The following is a 21,038-nucleotide window of genomic DNA, read 5'->3' as shown; positions in this document are numbered from 1 at the left end:
TATGTATATAGATATAAATTTGTTTGTGAAAACTTACAGCGTTGTGACGAATAACTGTTACCCCGGTTTTTTGAGAAATAAAAGGGTCCTTTACAGATTTTGCGAAAAAAAGTATTTTATTGTTAATTTTCCACAGATTTGACTTTAGTTGTATTAATTAGTTTTTAAATTTTAATCCTTATTTGCATTTGCCAGCAGTGTAAACTTTGAGAGAAAAGTTCATTTGGCACGCAGGTCTTCGTCAGTTAATTTATTCCATATCTTCTGTGACCATATGCAAATTTTCTCCATTTTGAGTTCCTTATACTCCCCCTTTTGTCCAACATAAGGCCTCACACTCATAAATCGAATATACTCAGAACTGGTGACTAGGACGGCCGTTCATTCGACCAACCTTATACAGTTTTTTTCTTTTCTGTACTTTTTTCATACAAAGCTTAAGAAAAAATACACCTGAAAAAGACTTGCGTGCCAAATGAACTTTTCTCACAAAGTTTAAACTGCTGGCAATTGTAAATAATAATTGTAAGTAATACAACTAAAGTAAGATATGTGCAAAATCTATAAAGGACCCTTTTATATCTCAAAAACCGGGGTCACAGTTACACGTCGACACGCTGTATATTACAGGTGATATAACGGGTCAAAGGTCAGATCTTCGAAAAATTAGAAACTTAACATTTCAGAAAATTTTGAACTGATTTTTTAAAAATTCGTATCGTTGTAAAGGTGATTTAACCCCCTTTCTTGTGATATGCATATTTGTATACTTCGTATATAAAAATTTTAGAAAAAACACATTTAAATGAAAAAATAACTCTTTTTTTTTGTATAAAAAAATATTTTAAACAAAAAAATTGCTAACCGATTTTAAAAAAATTGGTATCGTTGTAAAGGCATTTAAACCCCCTTTCTTCTTATATGCATATTTGTATACTTAGTGAATAATAATTTGAGAAAAAAAAATTAAGAGGAAAAAATAACTTTTTTTATAAACAAAACAATTACTCACCGATTTTAAAAATATTGGCATCGTTGTTAAGGCGATTAAACCCCCTTTTGTCCAATATGCATATTTGTATACTTCGTATATACAAATTTGCAAAAAAAAACACTTAAAAGGAAAAAATACCAATTTTTTCTTATAAAAAAAATTTACAGAAAAATTACTAATTAGTTATACAATTGAATACCGCATTTAAATAAAACAAATAATTATTAGTGTTTTAAGCATTAATTCGTTCTTGTTCACCCACAGCCCTGTTAAAAATAAAGCAAAAGTATATGTAACAGAAGTCTAAGGCATATAAAAATATAAAAACACCCTGGTTTTTGATTTTTCACGTAACAATCGTTCCCCACGGTGCATCAGTCTGCTATTCATGATAGCGGGCAGTCACATAGAATGTGCTCTGAGGATTCCTCCGCCAGCCCACAGAACCTGCAGTCCGTCTCTACAGAAAGCCCCATTTTGTTTGGATGGTACCTAAACTTGCAGTGTCCAGCCAGGTAGCCTGTAATAGTCCGAAGACCCTCCCGGCTGAGTTCACGGAGTCTTTCTGAGTTCCTCCTGGAAGGAGTTATGAATTTCTTTGATTGTCTCATTCCCTTTGACTTACGCCAGTGGGCAGCAATCTGAGATTCCTCCCAACTCCTAAGTAGTTCTGCAGTGTATCCTGTAGATGTACCACAGAAAGGCTCGGGACCATGCATTCGCGTTTGGGCCCCACGGTTTGAGATATAGTCAGCCCTTTCGTTGCCTTCAAACCCTTCATGTCCAGGGACCCACCACAGCGTAACTCTATTATGGGCTCGTAGGCTATTCAGAAAAGTTTTACAACTGTCCAAAAGCCTTGATGTCGTTCTAAATGAGTCTAAGGCCCTTAGTGCTGCCTGGCTATCCGACATAATATTTATTCTGGCCCCGTTTGTCCTTCTCCGAAGACATTCTCGAGCACAGACTTCGATTGCGAAGATCTCCGCCTGGAATATGGTTGGGTATGAGCCCATTGGCAGACTTTTCTGNTTTCTCGAACACAGACTTTGATTGTGAAGATCTCCACCGGGAATATGGTTGGGTATGAGCCCATTGGCAGACTTTTCAGGAATCTTCGTCCAAGCACGCCCGCCCCAGTACTCCCGTCTTCCATCTTTGATCCATCGGTATACCATACTTGGGACCCTTTGTCAATCATAGATATTATCGCTTTACAGCAGTCCCTTTCAGGAATTCTGACCTTGTAGGGCTTATCAAAGGATAATTTCGGTAGCATGATATCTGTGAACTTGATAGCGGGATCATCCAGAAAGGCTTGAGAACCTCCAAGTAGCTCCAAAGATCTCCACTCTTCATGCTGATTACATTGGGCAGCCGTATGGAGCTCCAGCAGTCCTCATTTTCTATGTGAATAGATAGAGGAGGAATGCCTGTAATTATACCGAGGGCATCCGTTGGACAGGTGCGCATAGCTCCTGTGATGGCCACACAGATCAAGCGGTGTAGCTTGCTCAAGGTGGCACACGCACTTGCTTTCTTTGCTTTTGGCCACCAGGCCAGTGCCGCATATGTGACAACAGGTTTCACGACCGTATTGAAAGACCAATACGTTAGTTTGGGTGATATTCCCCAAGTTTTACCATGGAGTCTCTGGCAGGCATAAAACGCCCTTGTAGCCTTGTAGGTAATGTTAAGGAGATGTGAGTTCCAATTGAGCCTTTTGTCCAGAGATATCCCTAGATACTTCGCCTCTTCTGAGAACTCAATTTCTGTCCCTGCCAAAGNCTTGTCCAGAGATATCCCTAGATACTTCGCTCTTCTGAGAACTCAATTTCTGTCCCTGCCAAAGTGGGTTTAGTCAAGTTGACTTTCCTTCTATTGGTAAAATTAACAACGGTGGACTTCTGCGGGTTTATTGACAATCCCTTTGAAGTACACCAGTCTTCCGTTAGACTGAGCGTAGCTTGCAATCTGGAAAAAATTGTGTCCTCATTCCAGCCGACAACGTAGATGACTAGGTCATCTGCATATCCAAATTCCTTGAATCCATTGCCATTTAGCTTTACAAGAAGTTCGTCAACAACCAGTGTCCAAAGTAGGGGCGATAGGACTCCCCCTTGAGGACAGCCACGGGTGACAGTTACTGCTTGCCTGTTGTCTCCTAGTTCCGCTATTACAGTTCTGGATCTCAACATGCTTATGATCCAATCCGTTAGAAGGCCAGGAATATCCTTTCGTATCATAGCTGTCGATATTGCTTCATAAGACGTATTGTCGAAAGCACCTGATATGTCCAGGAATGCACAGAAAGCTACTTGTTTATACCGCAATGCCTTTTCAATGACTTGAGTTAGGCTATGTATTGCAGTAATAGTAGATTTGCCTGCCTGGTATGCGTGCTGACTCTGACACAGAGGCTTATTCCTGTGAAAGTTATCCTTTATGTGAAAGTCAATAAGTTTTTCTAATGTCTTTACTAGAAAGGAACTGAGGCTAATTGGCCTATACGCCTTTGGGAGTTGTGCTGAGTTTTTCCCCACTTTGGGTATAAAGACCACTTTGACTTCACTCCATGTTGTTGGTATGTGAGCAAGTAAGAGACTTGCTCTCAGCAATCTGACTAGTGGCCCTGATATTAAGCCCAAGCTCTGCTGCAGCAGGCATGGGAAGATACCATCTGGACCAGGGGATTTATATGCACTAAAGGTTGAAATGGCCCACGATATCTTTTCCAAACTGACGATTCTTCCTTCTAGGCCTCTTGTCCTCCTGTTTGCGCACACAGCGTTCGTCGTGTTTGCTGAAAGACATGTGCCTTGGGGAATATTTCCCGGGAAGTGGGTTTCCAACAGAAGCCTGCTGGTATCTTCCGGGGTGCCAGTGTAGGTACCATCTGGTCTTTTCAAAGTGCATAGGACTTTCAGATGATCTAGTTTAAGGGCCTTCTGAAGGCGATGCACCTCTGTAAGAGAGGAAATACTTCCGCAGTGCTCACGCCACGTAGCCCTTTTAGACATCCTGAGCTCACAGTTGTAAGCGGCTAGGGCTGACTTGTAGGCGGTCCATTCACCTGTTGACTTTGCCCTATTAAAAAGTTTCCTGGCTCTTTTCCTTAGTTTTCCGAGAGAATCGTTCCACCAGGGGACATCACTTTGAGACTTCTTGGTTCTCAGTGGGCAGCTCTCTTCAAAACCTTGTTTGAGGACATCTTGGAACGTTCTCGCCCCGTCCTCAAGTTCATAGACGGATGAAATTGGTGTCGTAGAACCATTCACTTCCCGCTCTATGTGGAGGGAAAGAGTTCCCAGTTTGTTTTCCTGGGATTTCTGTAAACATGGTTTGTTACTCCTTGGACTTCTATATTGAATCGAATATGCCGGTGGTCCGACATACATACCTCATTTGAGACATGCCAATTAGAGATAAAGGTCGACACGCTAGTTGAGGAAATTGTCAAGTCTAGAACCAGTGTTTCCAGGTCTTCGGCATGAGAAAACGTCCCTCTTGGTCTGAAAAAACGTCATTTCCTACCCAAAAACGTCTTTTTCAATTGAATGTACAAAAGATTGTTCTTATTAAATTTTATTGTATACAAAGGTACATATCGAGCCCTAACCGCCAAAATAACGTAAGCGACATTTTTTTCAAAAATTTCTTTTTGATGCAGAAATATTCCTTGAGCATTTAGGTGGATTTCTGCATCAAAAAGAAAATTTTGTCGCATACGTTATTTTGGCGGTTAGGGCTCGATATGTACGTAATGTATATTAAAATGTCATTTCGACAGAGCACATTTAAAATTCATTGTAAACTGGTGTGATCAGCTGATTAAGTCATCGATAGTTTGATCGATTTCGGCTGTTTCTCTTTCGTTTGTTTAATGTTTATTATTTTTCCATAAAAGCCAAGCTCATTAACAAACAAAATATAAATCCACAAAAATTGTGCAAAAATTATTAACAATCTGCAAATTTTCAGCTAGATTTTCAACTTTTATTCAGAGTTTTTAGAATTTTTGTTGAGTATGCAGTTTCATAGCCCATTAAATTTCAGGGCAATAATGTGCAAGTTTAAAGGGGCTAAATAATCGCGTTGATTTTTAATAATCTTTTGTTTTGTAGACATTTGGTTAGGGGCTCGGTTGTCGAAAATGCTAAATTACGGTCTGCTAAGAAGGAGCATAGCAATAAGTCCATTCAATATCAAGTACTTGCAAGTTTTTACTGGGAATGCATTCAATAATCCAAAATATTTGCAAGAGTGAGCGAATTCGAGAGCGTAACAACCCGAGAGAACTGCAAATTCTTGCAAGTAAAAATTTTACTAGCAGGAATTTGCAGGAGTCAAAAAGTAAGGTTATGTTTCAAATTCAAATGTAAACAAACTGTTCAAGAGGATGATTTGATGAAACATAATTAGTGAAATGAAAATATGGATGAAAAATTTAAATCTATTGTATATTTTTTTATTTTTATGACGATGCGAACTATTCCCAATTTAAAAGAAAATTGGGCGCCAAAATTTAGCCGTCAGAAAGTGTCAAAATGGCTTAAGTTGCAAGCTTTTACTAGTTTTTCGTTCAATAACTTTCTGAAAATTTTCTCTTGCTCTCAATTTTCCTCCCTATTTTTCTTTTACGCTCTCGCTGCAAGTACTTACTGGAAAAGTTATTGAATGGACCTAATATTTCAGTCTATTTTGTGTTCATTACATTTTCAATGAAGTCTTAAAAAGTCGCCTACTTTTTTCCGACGTTTTATGCTGCACAGCTTTTTTGATGTTTTTGCGAGCGTACCTGCTGCAATAGATCGGCTCTTCCTGAATTGGCTTTAAATGTGCAATTGCAAATATTACAGCAAGCCTCGTAACCTCAAGTGTTTACACAACCAGCCTTTGAACACGGGATCCTTAGTCCAAGAATCCAGAAAAAAATCTTTTGAAGCACCTGCAGCAAAACACAAAGATTGTAAAGATTTATTAAGAAAATAATTCAAAATCAGTTCTACTTATAAGATTTAGTAACAAAGAAAAATTACTGGGAAGTTAAAAAACGTCATTTTTTACACAAAAAACGTCCAAACGTCAACAGGATACAAAAAACGTCCAAATGACGTTGAAAACGTCAACCTGGCAACGCTGTCTAGAACCTCCCCTCTTATAGCATTGACAAAGGTCGGCTCATTGCCCCGGTTAAGAATAAATAAATTGTTCTTAGTGATAAATTCAAGAAATGACTCACCTCTAGAATTGGTGTCCGAGCTACCCCAAACACAGTGATTGGCATAGGCGTCGCAGCTCTTTACTAGTTACAGCTTTCTCCTTCTGCAGTACTCCTCTAGGGCTATTACTTCCTTTGTGGGCATCTCGCAGCTGTCGCCTGGGAGGTAAGCTGAAGCGAGAAGGACCTCTTGTTCTCTCATTTGAGTGGGCACTTTAGTCCATACAGCAGCTAAGTCCTGTTGTGTCAACTCTGAAATGGGAACAAAAGTCATGTTATTACGTAGTAATATGGCCGCTCTGGGCCTGCAGTGTTTGGTATCGTAAATTATCTTACCATCACAGTCGTTTAGGCCTTTAATAGCCCCGGCGAAAACCCACGGTTCTTGGACATCCAAGGGTTCTGTTTTGAAGCTCCTGCATAAGACATCATAGGCCGCCTTTGCATGATGGAGGTTCACTGGCAGGCACTTGATGTGCCTAGGCCTATCGCTTGGGGGGTTTGCCATTTTTCGGCCTTGAAGCCCGCTGGGCCATCTTTTTCCCCCTATTGGTGGCCATCAGGGTCTTCTCCTCGATCGAAATCTCCCCTCGACCTTGCCTCCGATTCGCATTTAGCGGAGGACGGAAGGGATTTTGGTCGAAAGGGGCCTTTGATTTCTCTAGGCTGGAAGGTACCCTCTTTTCCGTGCCAGGAGTGTCTTCTGAGCAGCAGGGCCGCTCTGTGGACTCCTGGACAGGTACTTTTTCCTTCTACGCTGCCCCTGACTGCTCTGAAGGTAACCTTTACAATCCCATGGGCACGTCCTTGGAACCTCAAGGTCCCTTTTGATGCACGAACTTTGTGCAGTGGAGGAGGAACTGGCTATAGCAGGCTGTGTACCCTTCGGGTCTGACGACTCAGTGGTCTTCCCTTTTTTATGGATGCGCACCCTGCCATATCCATAATTTACTAGGTATGCCAGCCTGTCGGGTGTCTCAGCTGAGTGCGGGTCAACCGTTAGAGTGAGCTCAGTGGTGGGTCCTTTCTGTACCCTGTTGAGCACCCTCCAGCTGCCTACCCGCAGCCCTTCGTTCTGACACTCGACAAGGCCAACGCTACTGTCCACTGGAGTGATTGATGGCTCCGGAAAGTACCCAACGTAGACACTGGGTTTGGGCACGTCAGTGGTATTCATTGCCACAATTTCCGCGCCCTTCCAAAGCTTTAGGGTTTGGGATACCTTGCGCAGCCACTCCAGTGTCTCCGCAGCCAATTGACATCCATCCCGGACGGAAGGTGCAACCGCTAAACTTGGGCTTCACAGAGCCCTTTCGGTGCCGCCTCACGTCCTCCAGGACGGCAGCCTGAATGGCCTGTAGTTGGTCTAAGGACCAAAGTGCTTTAGGGTACCCTTTAGGGAGTAACCCTAACCTAACCCCATTACCATCCGCCTGACAGGTCGGCGCCTTTGTGACATCGGCAAATGTTGCCTTGACACTAGGTTCCTTTGGCTCCATATGGGCTCTTTTGTCAGCTGGACCTGGTTTCCGTTTGGGAGATTTCTCCCCCGGGGAAGATGTGAGGTTCACCGATTGGTTCCTCTTAAGCTGTGTGCCAGCCAGCAAAGCCAGTTCGGCCTTTCCTTTTGCCATCGAAATAATGGCTAGCCGTTTGGCATCGCTTTTGCTGACACCTCTGGAGAGGTAGAATTTGTAGCGCCTTTTAACTGCTCCAGAGAGTTTTCTTTTAGGAGTACTAGCTTCCTCCTGCTGTGATGATAAGAGCGCCTCCTCCTCTGTGGGTATTTGGATGTCGTTGCCATTTGAACCAGAGCCCATGTTGGCAATATCGACATCCATGGCCACCGGGTTGCTGAGAAGGCCGTTTGGATCAAATTCCATTTCGTCCATTACAGCGTCCCGAGAGGGTTGAGCACCTTGGTCGTTTGAATTTTTACCCAGTTTGTCCGCTGCGATCGCCATTTGTTCAGCAATCTCGTTGGGCATCGCGTGCACCTCTGAAACTGCTGACTGTTGCCCACTATTAGAGGGAAGAGAGAGGTCATCCGAGGTAGAGCCCCGGTACCCCGGAAAGACTAAATAAAACCAGACGGCGCCACGTGACTGGAGTACACCGTAAAAAGACACATTAACGTAGTGCCATTCAGTCCGTGGCACGGTCCGATTAACACCTGGACTTACGGATTTTATCGAGTTGTTCTCTCTAGATCCGCCATATTCAGTAAAAGCAGGGGCACCTCTCGCAGGGTGTGACTTTTCGCCACGTATGGTCGGTCTTGAGCCATCGACAGCCCCTGATCCAGAGCACTGCATCACGTGTGATAACAGCACCAAGAACCTGGAGCCCCAATTTAATTGTATTACTAACTAGTAACTTTTTTGTTTAAAATATTTTTTATAAGAAAAAATTGGTACTTTTTTCCTTTTAAGTGTTTTCTCAAATTTTTATATACGAAGTATACAAATATTCCTATCAGAAGAAAGGAGGTTTAATCGCCTTTACACCGGTATCAATTGTTAAAAAAAATCGGTTGGTAATTTTCTTGTTTAAAATATTTTATTTTATAAAAAAAAAGTTATTTTTTCCTTTAAATGTGGTTTTTTCCAAATTTTTATATACGATGTATACAAATATGCATTTCAGAAGAAAGGGGTTTAATCGCCTTTATAGCGATACAAAAAAAGGTATTTTTTCCTTTAAATGTTGTTTTTTTTTAATTCTTATATACGAAGTATACAAATATACATATCAAAAGAAAGGGGGTTTAATCGCCTTTATAACGATAGCAACCTTTTAAAAATCGGCCAATAAATTTTTGTTTAAATTTTTTTTATAAAAAAAGGTATTTTCCTTTAAATGTGTTTTTCNTCCAAATTTTTATATACGATGTATACAAATATGCATTTCAGAAGAAAGGGGTTTAATCGCCTTTATAGCGATACAAANTCCTATCAGAAGAAAGGAGGTTTAATCGCCTTTACACCGGTATCAATTGTTAAAAAAAATCGGTTGGTAATTTTCTTGTTTAAAATATTTTATTTTATAAAAAAAAAGTTATTTTTTCCTTTAAATGTGGTTTTTCTCAAATTTTTATATACGATGTATACAAATATGCATTTCAGAAGAAAGGGGTTTAATCGCCTTTATAGCGATACAAAAAAAGGTATTTTTTCCTTTAAATGTTGTTTTTTTTTAATTCTTATATACGAAGTATACAAATATACATATCAAAAGAAAGGGGGTTTAATCGCCTTTATAACGATAGCAACCTTTTAAAAATCGGCCAATAAATTTTTGTTTAAATTTTTTTTATAAAAAAAGGTATTTTCCTTTAAATGTGTTTTTCTCAATTGTTTATATACGCAGTATACAAATATGCATATCAGAAGAAAGGGGATTTAATTGTCTTTACAACGATACCAATTGTTTAAAAAACTGTTAATAATTTTTTTGTTTAAAATATTTTCTTTTATAAAAAAAGGTATTTTTTCATTTAAATGTGTTTTTCTAAAATTTTTATATGCGAAGTATACAAATATGCATATCGAAAGAAAGGGGGTTTAATCACCTTTACAACGATATCAATTAATAACTTTAAAAATCAGTTCAAAATTCTTTGCAATATAAGGAATATAATTTTTCGAAGACCTGAACTTTGACCCCTTATAAAACCTGTAATATAAATTTGCACAAAAAATGTTATATACTATTCAAATAAGAGCAAAAGGAGGACTACGTCTATATTTTTAGGTTTTTAGTTATTTACATGCAATAGTTAAATATAATTTTTTACCAAAGATCCTATTTCGAACTTCGAAGGCCCATATTTCGATTTCGGAAGCCAACATCGAAAAACGGAGAAGTCACTGTTTTACCTATGACTCAAGCTCTTAACAAAAACTGGTTTGGTCCAATACCCAGAAAAAAAGTTGATTTTGCCGTACAGTGTCATTATGAATAAAGATTTCAAAGTTCCTGATGCTGTGCAGCTGAAGGTCGTTTCCGAAGCAATTTTCTGCGTAGAACTCGAGCTCGATATTAGAACTACGCTAAGATGTTGAGGTTTTTCCCGGTTAAATTCACGAAAACGGCTTTAATGGCTTATTTTGTTTGCTCTATGCCTTTTAGTACTATTCTTACCCTTCAAATGCTAGATTCGAGGACACGGCATTTTGAAGAATAATAATAGTACTAGAAAAATACGTGAAATAATTCCAATAGATTTTTTATTATTTAATCGGAAAATCTTCTTCTTCTTTTAGCTTCTTATTTCGCTTCTTTTGAGCTCGTTCCTTTTTGAAATAATGTAAGTAGTTCTCACTTTTTTATTTTTTTTAACGTAATTCTTATCTTCTAAGTTTATATAAGTTAGAAAAAATAAAAATTTTAACTATGGGACAATAACACGTTGAATAGTTTCCAATGTTGCTTGTAAAATGAGCCATATCTCGAACTAAATAAGAAAAAAAGTTTACTTAAAAATTCAATTAGTAAAAGAGACTTTTACGTTACAATATCTTTCCACCGAAAAGACATTGATAATGAAGAGTATATAGAACTATTTTATTTAACTGTGAAATAAGGCTGAAAGTGCTCGAAGAAAACTAGACTTTCCCTTTTTTAGCCTGGTGAATTCCGCGCAAAAAACTATTTAATATTTTATATTGTTACATTACATTAAATAATACTGCCGACTTTATTCTCATATAGAAACCTAATCGCTGATTTTTTCGAATACTTTTTTATTAACTTCAAAATAATGCAAGAAAAGCATAGAGAAGCAAGTATACTGCAAAAAATGGTGGTCATTAAAAATAAACTAACCTTTAGTTTCATGCTGTGTTTTTTAAATTTTCGTTTATTTAAAGGTATTTCAAGATTAAGAGAAGGAGATTCGTGTTCATATTGATGTTGTCCGATACCTCATAATATGTATGACCCAGATATAATCCAAAATCTGCGAAACCTGAAAAAAAAAATTGTTCCCCTTGGTTTCCTTTTCGGCGATTTGGGCCATATATTTTCTCTGAACTATAATTCGATTTCCCAACCCACCTTTTCAACCAAAAAAATTGCATAAATATCGTCGGTTGGCCTTTGTTCTCGTTAGCGATTCCATTGCTCACAGTCATTCACCGTAAGCTCCCTCGCATAAAACGCTTTCACAGTGATATATCACAAAAAGTAAAAAATAAATGATTAATGATAAAAAAAAAGTTACAATATGTTTAATGTGGACCACTTATTTTCGGTCTCTGCACTAAACAAACAATCAAAATGAAAGCAAAGCTGAATATACAAATAAGGCCGTCAGTTTAAAAAAAGATTTAATAACTTATTATTACTGTATTACCTTTTTGTCATTGTGCTGGAATACATTAAACAAGGTGCTGCCAATAAACAACTAAGAACCCAAATCAGAAGTAGGATAACGCGCACTTTCCGTCGTGACGTTCGCCTTTTCAAAGGATGGACAATCGCAATATACCTTGAAGAAGAAGAAACATATTTTATATACGAATGCATACACACACACACACACATATATATATATATATATATATATATATATATATACGAGATGTCTTAAGTTATACATTAAACCACCCGCCGGAAAAAGTATCCTTTTTGCCTAAATACTTTCAATAAGCGGTAAAGAAGAAGAAAGGCGTGAAATAAAGGAGTAACATATGTTGTTTTATTCCCAATCCCATNCACAGGCCCTTATTTTATATATTTTTTTCAATTTTAAACCACCCGCCGGAAAAAGTATCCTTTTTGCCTAAATACTTTCAATAAGCGGTAAAGAAGAATAAAGGCGTGAAATAAAGGAGTAACATATGTTGTTTTATTCCCAATCCCATAAACCGAAACTTTTCCAATTAATTTACTATAATGCCTGGTTAAGAATGAAATTTCCTATCTGAAAAGTTAGCAAAGTTCAAACTCCGTTGGAATTTGAAAAAGTTTCTGAAATAATCAGCTGTGTCGCGTATTCCGATGTTCTCGGTATCGGATTTGAATCCGACTACTTTTTTCGCTAGGTGTCGCGCAATCCGATATTATCGATCTTTTTGAAGTTAGTTTTTAAATACTTGTTTAGAAATAACTCCATTGTATAATAATCAAAACGATCTTATGTATTTGCCTGAACGATTTTGATATTGTCATATAAAATAACATTTTTCTTCTCTTGTCTTTGTGATTTCATTCGAATCAGTTAGTTTATTCATTTCATCCATTACAAAGGTTATGGGCACACGTTTCAGGATGAAGGATGTCTTCACTATATCAAATTGAAAAGTTAGAGGAAATAAATAACTTCGATGGATGGAGGGTGCACAATCGTTGTGTCCTCATTAGTCTAGATTTATGGGGATACGTCGATGGATCGATACCAAGGCGCAATACACAACACGGCAGAGGAAACTCTTTGGCTTGGGATGGCAAGGATTAGAAGGCGCTATCAGCAATTTTGTTAAACATGAAGCGGTCACAGCTAGGATTAGTAAAAAATGGCATCAAAAGAAGCATGGACAGTTTTACAACAAAAATTTGTTCCACAAGGTCCTGTAAGGAAAGTTTTGTTGTTTCGAAAGTTATTATCTCCTAAAATGTCTGAAAATATTGTTATGACTGATCGTCTTCAAAATTTCTCTGAAATCGTGAAAAATTATTTGAAGTGGATATAACCACTGGTAATCATCTTGTTGAATAGCCTAAGTTACGATTTCGAGAACTCCGTGGTTGCAATTGAGTCACGTGATGCTTTGCCTTACCTGGAAGCGCTCAAGATCAAGTTGCTGGAAAATTTCGAGAGACGCAAGAGACACATGGATAATCAAGAGAAGGAGGGGGGAATGGGGTGAATGCCCCGGGCCCGGGCTTCTTAACGGGCCAAAATATCAGAACCACAACTTTTTGTTTTTTTTTACAATGTAATTGCTCCTTCGTTATAGGTTTTTATTATAAATATATTCCGATTCATGCTGATTGCTCCTGACTATAAATTAAAGAAAATGATCATATGGCCCAAATCGCCTTCTTCTTCTTATTTGGCGCTGTAACCGCCTAAGCGATTTTGGCCGAGTCCAAAACAGCACGCCAGTCATTTCTCTTCTGTGCTAACTGACATTATGGCCCAAATCGCCTACTGTTACAATATATTTGGCTCACAGTGCTTTTCAAATACCGCTGAAACTCGCTAGAATATAACTTTCGGATAGTTTTTCTTCCTGCATCTGAAAGCATAAGTAAATAGCTCTGATGCAATACTTTTCGTGTAAAATCCTGTAAAAATATCAAACAGCAAAATTACTCTCTGAAGTGAGAGTAAAAAGTGAGTAACAACAAAAATTACGGGAACAAAAAAAGCATTATCCTGTAAAAACGTCAAGCAGATTTTACCAGAAAAAAAAGTTCGGGTAAAATCTTGAATCTTCATTATATACACACCTCTCCAGAAGTAGCTCTCATTTGCAGGATTTTGGAGGAACTTGGAGTACGGGATCAGTTTTTCCTGCAAGTTCGTGTAAAAACCTGTAAGTTAATGGAGTACTGGATCAGATCTAAGATGTGGCAATATTTAATATATTATATCTCCTGTTGTTTAGGAGTTATAAATGTTTCAACAGTGGACTGTTACATTACAATTTTTGGAAGTACTTTTTAAAGCTACTTTATTTTATCGAAAAAGTTTGCTCTCCTTATAATAGGAAAATTAAATATACGTATATTCATGATAAAAATATAGTAAGGTAGAACCGCTGAGAGTCACTTTTAAAATTCTTGACGTTTCCAAACAATTTAATTTTTAAATGTACTCACAAACTCACACACACATTTTCATTTTCAATCTCAAGCAACAACAATTTCGAACAATTTCAATTTTTTATTTTCACTTTTATATGATTTTAAAATGTTGGCAAACTTCAAAAAAAAAATTATGGCCGACAAATTGAGAGAACGGTTCTACCTTGCTATGTTTTTATCATGCGTATATTTGCGAAAATTAAATATACGTATATATAATAAAATTAAATATAACGTATATTTGCGAAAATAAATATCGTATAAACGGTTTTCCCGAAATTCGAACGGTAAAGTGGTGGAGGAATAGCGGGAATTCCTGGAAAACCGTACCCACACACCGTTGTGTTTATATATGTATATTAAAAAAAGGAGAAAAGAAAGAAAGAAGAGAGTGAAATTGTTCCACGGATAGCGGGACTCAGCGTCCGTTACAAACAAAAAAGCGTTTTTTTTTTTTTGAGAAAAACTCAAATCAAGTCGTCGAAGTTTCGACAACCACAATTATTGAATTTTTTATAGCTTCTTTGTTATTATATAAAGTAAACAAAGACTTTTATTCATTTTTTCTGAGTTTTCCTACGGTTGTAAGTTCTACGTTTTAAACCGCGCTACCTTTAAAGTGTTTGACGTGATTTTTAAAATATTGAGAGAAGGTGGTTGAGGCAGAAGGCCCGTATATGGACCACATTATATAGATCTTTTTTAAGAATCACTCAGGTTGTGCGGTACACTGAGAGAAAACTGTTTGGATATAAGCTTGGTTCAAATAACCCGTCGAATTTTGCGAGCCATAATAAGGCTTTTTGTTTGACTTAATAAATAAAATTTAAATTGAATATAGTTTGTATATATTAACTGAAGGTTTAAATATATTAAAGAAAGTTATTTTTCTATGCACTTTTGCGATAGCATCTTTTTGTCGCCGTTGTTTATATTTCGTATAAATTGTAAATTCCCCCGAGGTTCTGTGGTACAATTGACGTTTGTTTTTAAATTTTTCGTNCATAAATTGTAAATTCCCCCGAGGTTCTGTGGTACAATTGACGTTTGTTTTTCAATTTTTCGTTTTAATTAAATTAATTTTTAAAAGATGGCCAATGTTAATGATTTTTCGCGGGCGTGTGATTCATTGTTGGAATTCGAAGCGGGCTTCAATAACATGCCGTGTAGCAGCCAATCCATTTTTTCGCTGGAGATCCAAAAGGAGGAACTGAAGGCGCTTTGGGTCAAGGTGAAGGATGCGTTCGATGACTAGTGTTTGGCTAGATTCTGACGGGACCAGTACCACCTACGACCACAAGGAGTTTCACTACTTCTGTGTCTTACGGCACAGAAACTCCAACCCGCCAGCTAACTGGGTTTTGGGAGTTACAAGAAGTTTCCACAAAAAGGAAAATTAACCCCGAAGATGCGTTTTGTGAGGAGTTGTACGCGCAGACGACCGTTTCGTGAGGAATTCCCAGACGAAATCAACCTCGGTCTTTCAAGGAGTGGAGCAGCACTGAAATTCCTGCGCAGTGAGGACGGTTATATCAGGAAGCCGGAGTTGAAAACGGAGTACGGCCGGGTTCTCAAGCAGTATATCGAGCTCAACTATATGTGCCCCGTGAGGAAAACAACGCAACAACCAGCACACGGGCCATATTAGCTACCACATCACGCCGTTGTGACACCGGACGGCATAACGACGAAGGTGCGAGTAGTGTTTAACGCGTCTTGTCCCACGTCAAATAGAGTCAGCTTAAATGACATATTATACCCCGCGCCTATTCTGCAAGCGGATTTGGTTTGGTTACTTTTAATTTAATGCAGACATCGAGAAGATGTATAGGGAAATTATGCTCTATCAGGAGCATACCCCATTTCAAAGAATTCTTTTCAGAGAATTTCCGGACGAAGAACTTAAAGATTACGAACTTAAGACCGTGATATTTGGAGTAAACAGGGCTCCACATTTGACAATAAGAACGCTACACCAGCTCGCAGATGATGTGAAAACGAGATTTCCACTGGCAGCAAAGATTTTGAAACAGTATATGTATGTTGATGACGTCCTGACTGGAGACCACGGTTGCACAACTACGATACAAATGCGAGATGAGGTAATTGAAGCTCTTAACACCGCCAGCTTCCCCCTAAGGAAGTGTACGTCGAATTGTAAGAATAACCAAATGAGAGGTTTTATCCTGCGTAGCAAAATTGTTCGACCCAGCTGGATGGCTCAGACCAATTGCAGTGGTAGCAAAGATCTTCATGCAGGAGATCTGGCTAACCAAAATAGACTGGGATAACAGTCTACCCCGAAATTTGCTGCTACGTTTGGAAACCTCTCTGGATAATTATGAGCATATTCAGAAGATAAAAATCCCCTGATGGACCCATTTTACGCCATGTCAGATTTAGTCCAAAAAGCGTTCCTTAACTCGGAAATGACAGCAAAAATGAGAGAGCAACACTCGGTGAGAGTGACTCTCATCAGTCCGAAGTAGTCAGATTTAGTCAGAAGAATTTTTGGCAAAATCCTGAAAAGTGTCAAACTCGACTGAATTTAAATTAACTGAAATTAAAGAATACGAAAAAAGTGAGAATAATCTAAAAAGTAAAAAAGTGAATTGAAATTGGAAGGAGGCAAAAAATAATTGATATAGAAAGTGTTTATTGTGCTTGTGCTTGTGTGAAGGTGTTTTGTACATACATTTACATTCTTATTTGACGTTAGCTTTGTTGTTGCCATTCTTTGGACAAAAAATTTGGTTTTTTGCGTTCCTTTACTTTTCCTGTTATTCTCTTTTAGTGAGCGCATTTTGCTTACGCTCTGACATTTTGACACTTTTCAGATTTTAGTCCAAAAAGATAATGAATGAACCTGATGATGGCAAGGGCATTCGCTGGTCTTGCGTAAAGTGCATGTCTACCGAAGTTGACCTTTTCAAGCTATTTAGGCAAACCAGAAATGGTTTTGCAGAAATAGGAAGAGAATTTTCAGTACTGGCAGAAAAATTTAAGCATTATGAAAATGTGTTTAAATCATTCAAATGCTTAGATTTCTTGCATTCTGTTAATTGTATCTGTGTATCTAAACGTAAGCATCTTCTTAGTCCATCTAAGGAAACTATTGCACGTCAGAACAATCTTCCGACTGACTTAATTAATCTATAATTAATCTATCTTCCCCATGTCCTCCAGTATCAGAATCCTCACCCTCANAGAATTTTCAGTACTGGCAGAAAAATTTAAGCATTATGAAAATGTGTTTAAATCATTCAAATGCTTAGATTTCTTGCATTCTGTTAATTATATCTGTGTATCTAAACGTAAGCATCTTCTTAGTCCATCTAAGGAAACTATTGCACGTCAGAACAATCTTCCGACTGACTTAATTAATCTATCTTCCCCATGTCCTCCAGTATCAGAATCCTCACCCTCACAAGAGCGTGTAACGAAATCTGCTTCGGATAATAACGAGCCTGAAGTATCTTCCCCTTCCCCCATTGAAGTGGTGGCATCGTCTTCAAAGCCTGCACCGCCTACCCTATCCTCAACTAGTAACGCAGTAACTCAACCCCTTCCGCCGGTACTCCAGTCTGATACAAGGAAACTAGTTGTGGTCCGCCAAAGAAGTAAATCTTTGTCTCTAGATTTTCGAGAGACACTACCGAAGACGATATAAAGCTTTATATCTCATCAAAAATTACAACTGTCGACTTAAGCATCAGAAAATTTAATTTTAAATATGAAAGAAATATTGCTTCATTTAAAATTTACGTAAATTTAGATAATTTTAATGCGCTGCTTAGTAGTTCTTTTTGGCCCCCCGGAGCTTTCGTTCGTGAATTCGAATATAGGCCCCAAAAAGGAAATAACTTAGCAATATTCCGCGTCATAACACTGAATCAAAAACTATTTATTAAATCTGCTTTAAGTATTTATTACCAAAATACTAAATTAACGAACTTATACCTTAAAGGCCTTGAAGGAATATTTCTTTCACTGAAACTTGGCTGAAACTCACATTTTCAATTCAGAGATTCTTCCAAATAATTATCATATCTATAGACAAGATAGGGAGGACAGAATACTCTTCGCTGTAGGCTCTTCAATACCATCTGAAGAAGTTAGTCTCCCACATATTGATTCAGTATAATTCAAATGCATTCGTGTACAGGTTGGAAAAGGGACTATTTACTTACTGACTAAACCCTCTGATTCAATGATTGTGTTGGGTGATTTTAATACACCAAGCATATCATGGAACATCATTGACAATGATATCGTACTTTTCGCGTCTAAATAGCGCGTGCAACAATATATTTTTTGAGGAGATGGCTGAACTCTGCCTAACTCAGGTTAATGTACTTCACAATAAGTTTGGTAAAGTATTAGATCTTGTTTATGTTGATGATGCAAGTCCGTTGTAAATAAGTGTGATCCACTAGTTTTGCCCGAAGATGTCTACCACCCTGCTATGGAGGTATCTTACGAAGTTATAAGTGATGGTCAAAATTGCAGTACCCAAGCATACGAACCAAATATTTGCTTTGATTTTTCGAAAGCCAACTTTAAAATGCTTAACAAAGAACTGTCTAAATTGTCGTTGCCTGCATTTAAAGAAAATATTGAACAAAGCGTTGCACTTTTTAACTTTACTTTACATAAATTATTTGAAAAGCATGTGCCTAAACGCATGTATGTTCCTGAAGAGCAAACACAGTTATGGTTCACTAAAGAACTGAGAAATTTTAAACACGGAAAGTCGCGTTATTTTAGATTACACAAAAAACCGGTTTACACTCATACTATGTAAAATACTGACTTTTGCGTCATAAGTTTTTTGAATTAACCAAAAAGTGTTATAAAGCTTACTTGTGTAAAATCAAACGGCGTATAATATATAACCCCAAATCATTTTATGACTTCGTAAACTCCAAGTGAAATGTACGTGGGTTTCCTTCCGCCATGAAGTATCAAATACCGTCTCTAGTGATAATCAAACAATTTTTAACATGTTCGCTCAGTTTTTTAAATCAAATTGTTCCATTAACTCACATGCTAACATTGACTATCCTTTTAAACTATGTCCAATGAACTCAATAAATATCCCAGTAATATCTCCCGATGATGTAGTAGTTTATCTGAAATCCTTAAAGCAGTCCTTCAGTTATGGTCCTGACCAGATCCCTACTTGTATTCTTATACATTGTTCTGGTTATCTCTATGAGGGCGTTTAAAGAGGGCGTTTTTCCAACTATATGGAAGGAATCGTTCATAACCCCGTTACATAAAAGCGGTAGCAAATCTTCAGTGGAGAACTACCGGGGAATAGCTAAGCTTTCTGCAATTCCTAAATTATTTGAAGCAAGTATAACAAATCAGTTGACGCATTCTATCTCTTCTAGCATTTCATATAGTCAACATGGATTTTGCAAGGGCAAATCGACTTCTACAAATTTGCTTGAATAAGCACCCTATGTATATCGCAAAAGCAGTTAGTGAAAGAAAAACTGTTAATGTTATATATACTGACTTCAGTAAAGCATTTGACAAAGTGTGCCACACGTTGCTCATCTATAAACTTGATCTTCTCGGTCTTCCACCTAATTTTCTACGTTGGATCTCTTCATACCTCTATGATAGATCACAAAAGGGTAATGTTTAAAAATATAATCTCTGACGTCATTGATGTTACTTCAGGAGTCCCTCAAGGTAGCCACCTGGCCCGGTTCTGTTCTTGCTTTTTATAAACGATATTTCTACAGATATACAATTTTCCAAAATTTTAATGTATGCAGATGAAGTAAAGCTTTATAAATCGTAAGTTTCAATTAAAGAAAGGTCTTTGCTACAATCAGAACAGCATGGCTTACTGGTGTAAAGTAAATCGTATGCCTCTTAATCTTAAGACATATAAAGTAATGTGCTTCTCGCGAAGAGCTGCTCATCCCTCTTCTTATACAATAGGTAACCATAACCTGGAACAGGTATACAATTTTGTGGACCTTGGTATCACAATGGATCCTAAGCTTAATTTCAATCTTCACATTAATGTGACAGTCAATAAGGCTAAGGGTGTACTTGCATTTGTGAAACGATGGTGAAAAGAATTTTGTGAACCTTATATCACTAAAACCCTATTTACAACATTAGTTAGACCAATTCTGGAATACGGTTCGGTGGTTTGGAGTCCAAGGTATCACATTTACTCAGACAAGATAGAATCAATTCAAAAACAATTCCTACTTTTTGCCTTAAGAAATTTCCGTTATGATTCTCAATGTAACCTTCCGTCTTATACGAGCCGATTAAAACTTATTAATCTTCCTACACTTTCCAGTCGCAGGCAAATGCTTGGTACAATTTTTATAGTTAAACTAGCGGTACCCCGGTGTGCTTCTCTACACCAAATATTAAAAAATGAATGAAAAATCCAGGAATTTTTCTATATGAAAATTTATCATTGGTTTTATTTCAAAATTTTGGTTCTTTATTTTAAATCTTAATCCAACACATTAGGATATACAACATTTTTTGTTTTTCCATCTTGGGTATGAATAAATAAACAAACCATCTGCATAATAGCCCGACTATGCCGTATAAATTTGGTTGAATTCGTTCTCAAGTTATATGGTCACACCAAAAACGTTCACTTATTTTTATATTTTAGTTAGTATGGGTGGTGCCACGCCCCCTTTTCCGAATTCGGGCAAACTTCGCATAAACTATCTGCATGATAGATCGAATATGCCACATAAATTTGGTTGAATTCGGTGAAGCCGTTCTCAAGTTATTAGGTCACACCAAAAACGTGCACTTATTTTTATATATAAGATTACTAACAGGCCCAATTTCAAGTCCGCTTCTTCTGGGTGAAGTTAGCCTTAATGTTCCCTCCCGGGTATCAAGACACTTTTTCCCCTATTTCTGAAAGCTTGTAAAACTAATTTTGAATTGCACGACCCACTCCGTTGTTTATGCCAGGATTTTAACTCTCATTCCAGCACGTTTGATATA

General features: G+C 37.6%; 1 protein-coding gene across 2 annotated transcripts in view; it reads right to left on the bottom strand.

Moving 5' to 3' along the window:
* TkR86C (Tachykinin-like receptor at 86C) overlaps nucleotides 1–21,038 on the bottom strand; it is a 380,372-nt gene that overhangs the window by 186,261 nt on the left and 173,073 nt on the right. For both annotated transcript variants that reach the window (XM_017606798.1, XM_017606791.1), the window contains one exon: nucleotides 11,572–11,706. In XM_017606798.1, coding sequence (XP_017462287.1) covers nucleotides 11,572–11,706 — 135 coding nt within the window. The remainder of the gene's footprint in view (nucleotides 1–11,571; nucleotides 11,707–21,038) is intronic.

Source organism: Rhagoletis zephyria, unplaced genomic scaffold, assembly GCF_001687245.7.
Source record: "Rhagoletis zephyria isolate East Lansing unplaced genomic scaffold, Rhagoletis_zephyria_1.1 Rzeph_scaffold_00166, whole genome shotgun sequence".
In the NCBI taxonomy this organism is placed as follows: domain Eukaryota; kingdom Metazoa; phylum Arthropoda; class Insecta; order Diptera; family Tephritidae; genus Rhagoletis; species Rhagoletis zephyria.
The sequence above is the reverse complement of the archived record's forward strand: the minus strand, read 5'-3'. Positions and strand labels throughout refer to the sequence as shown.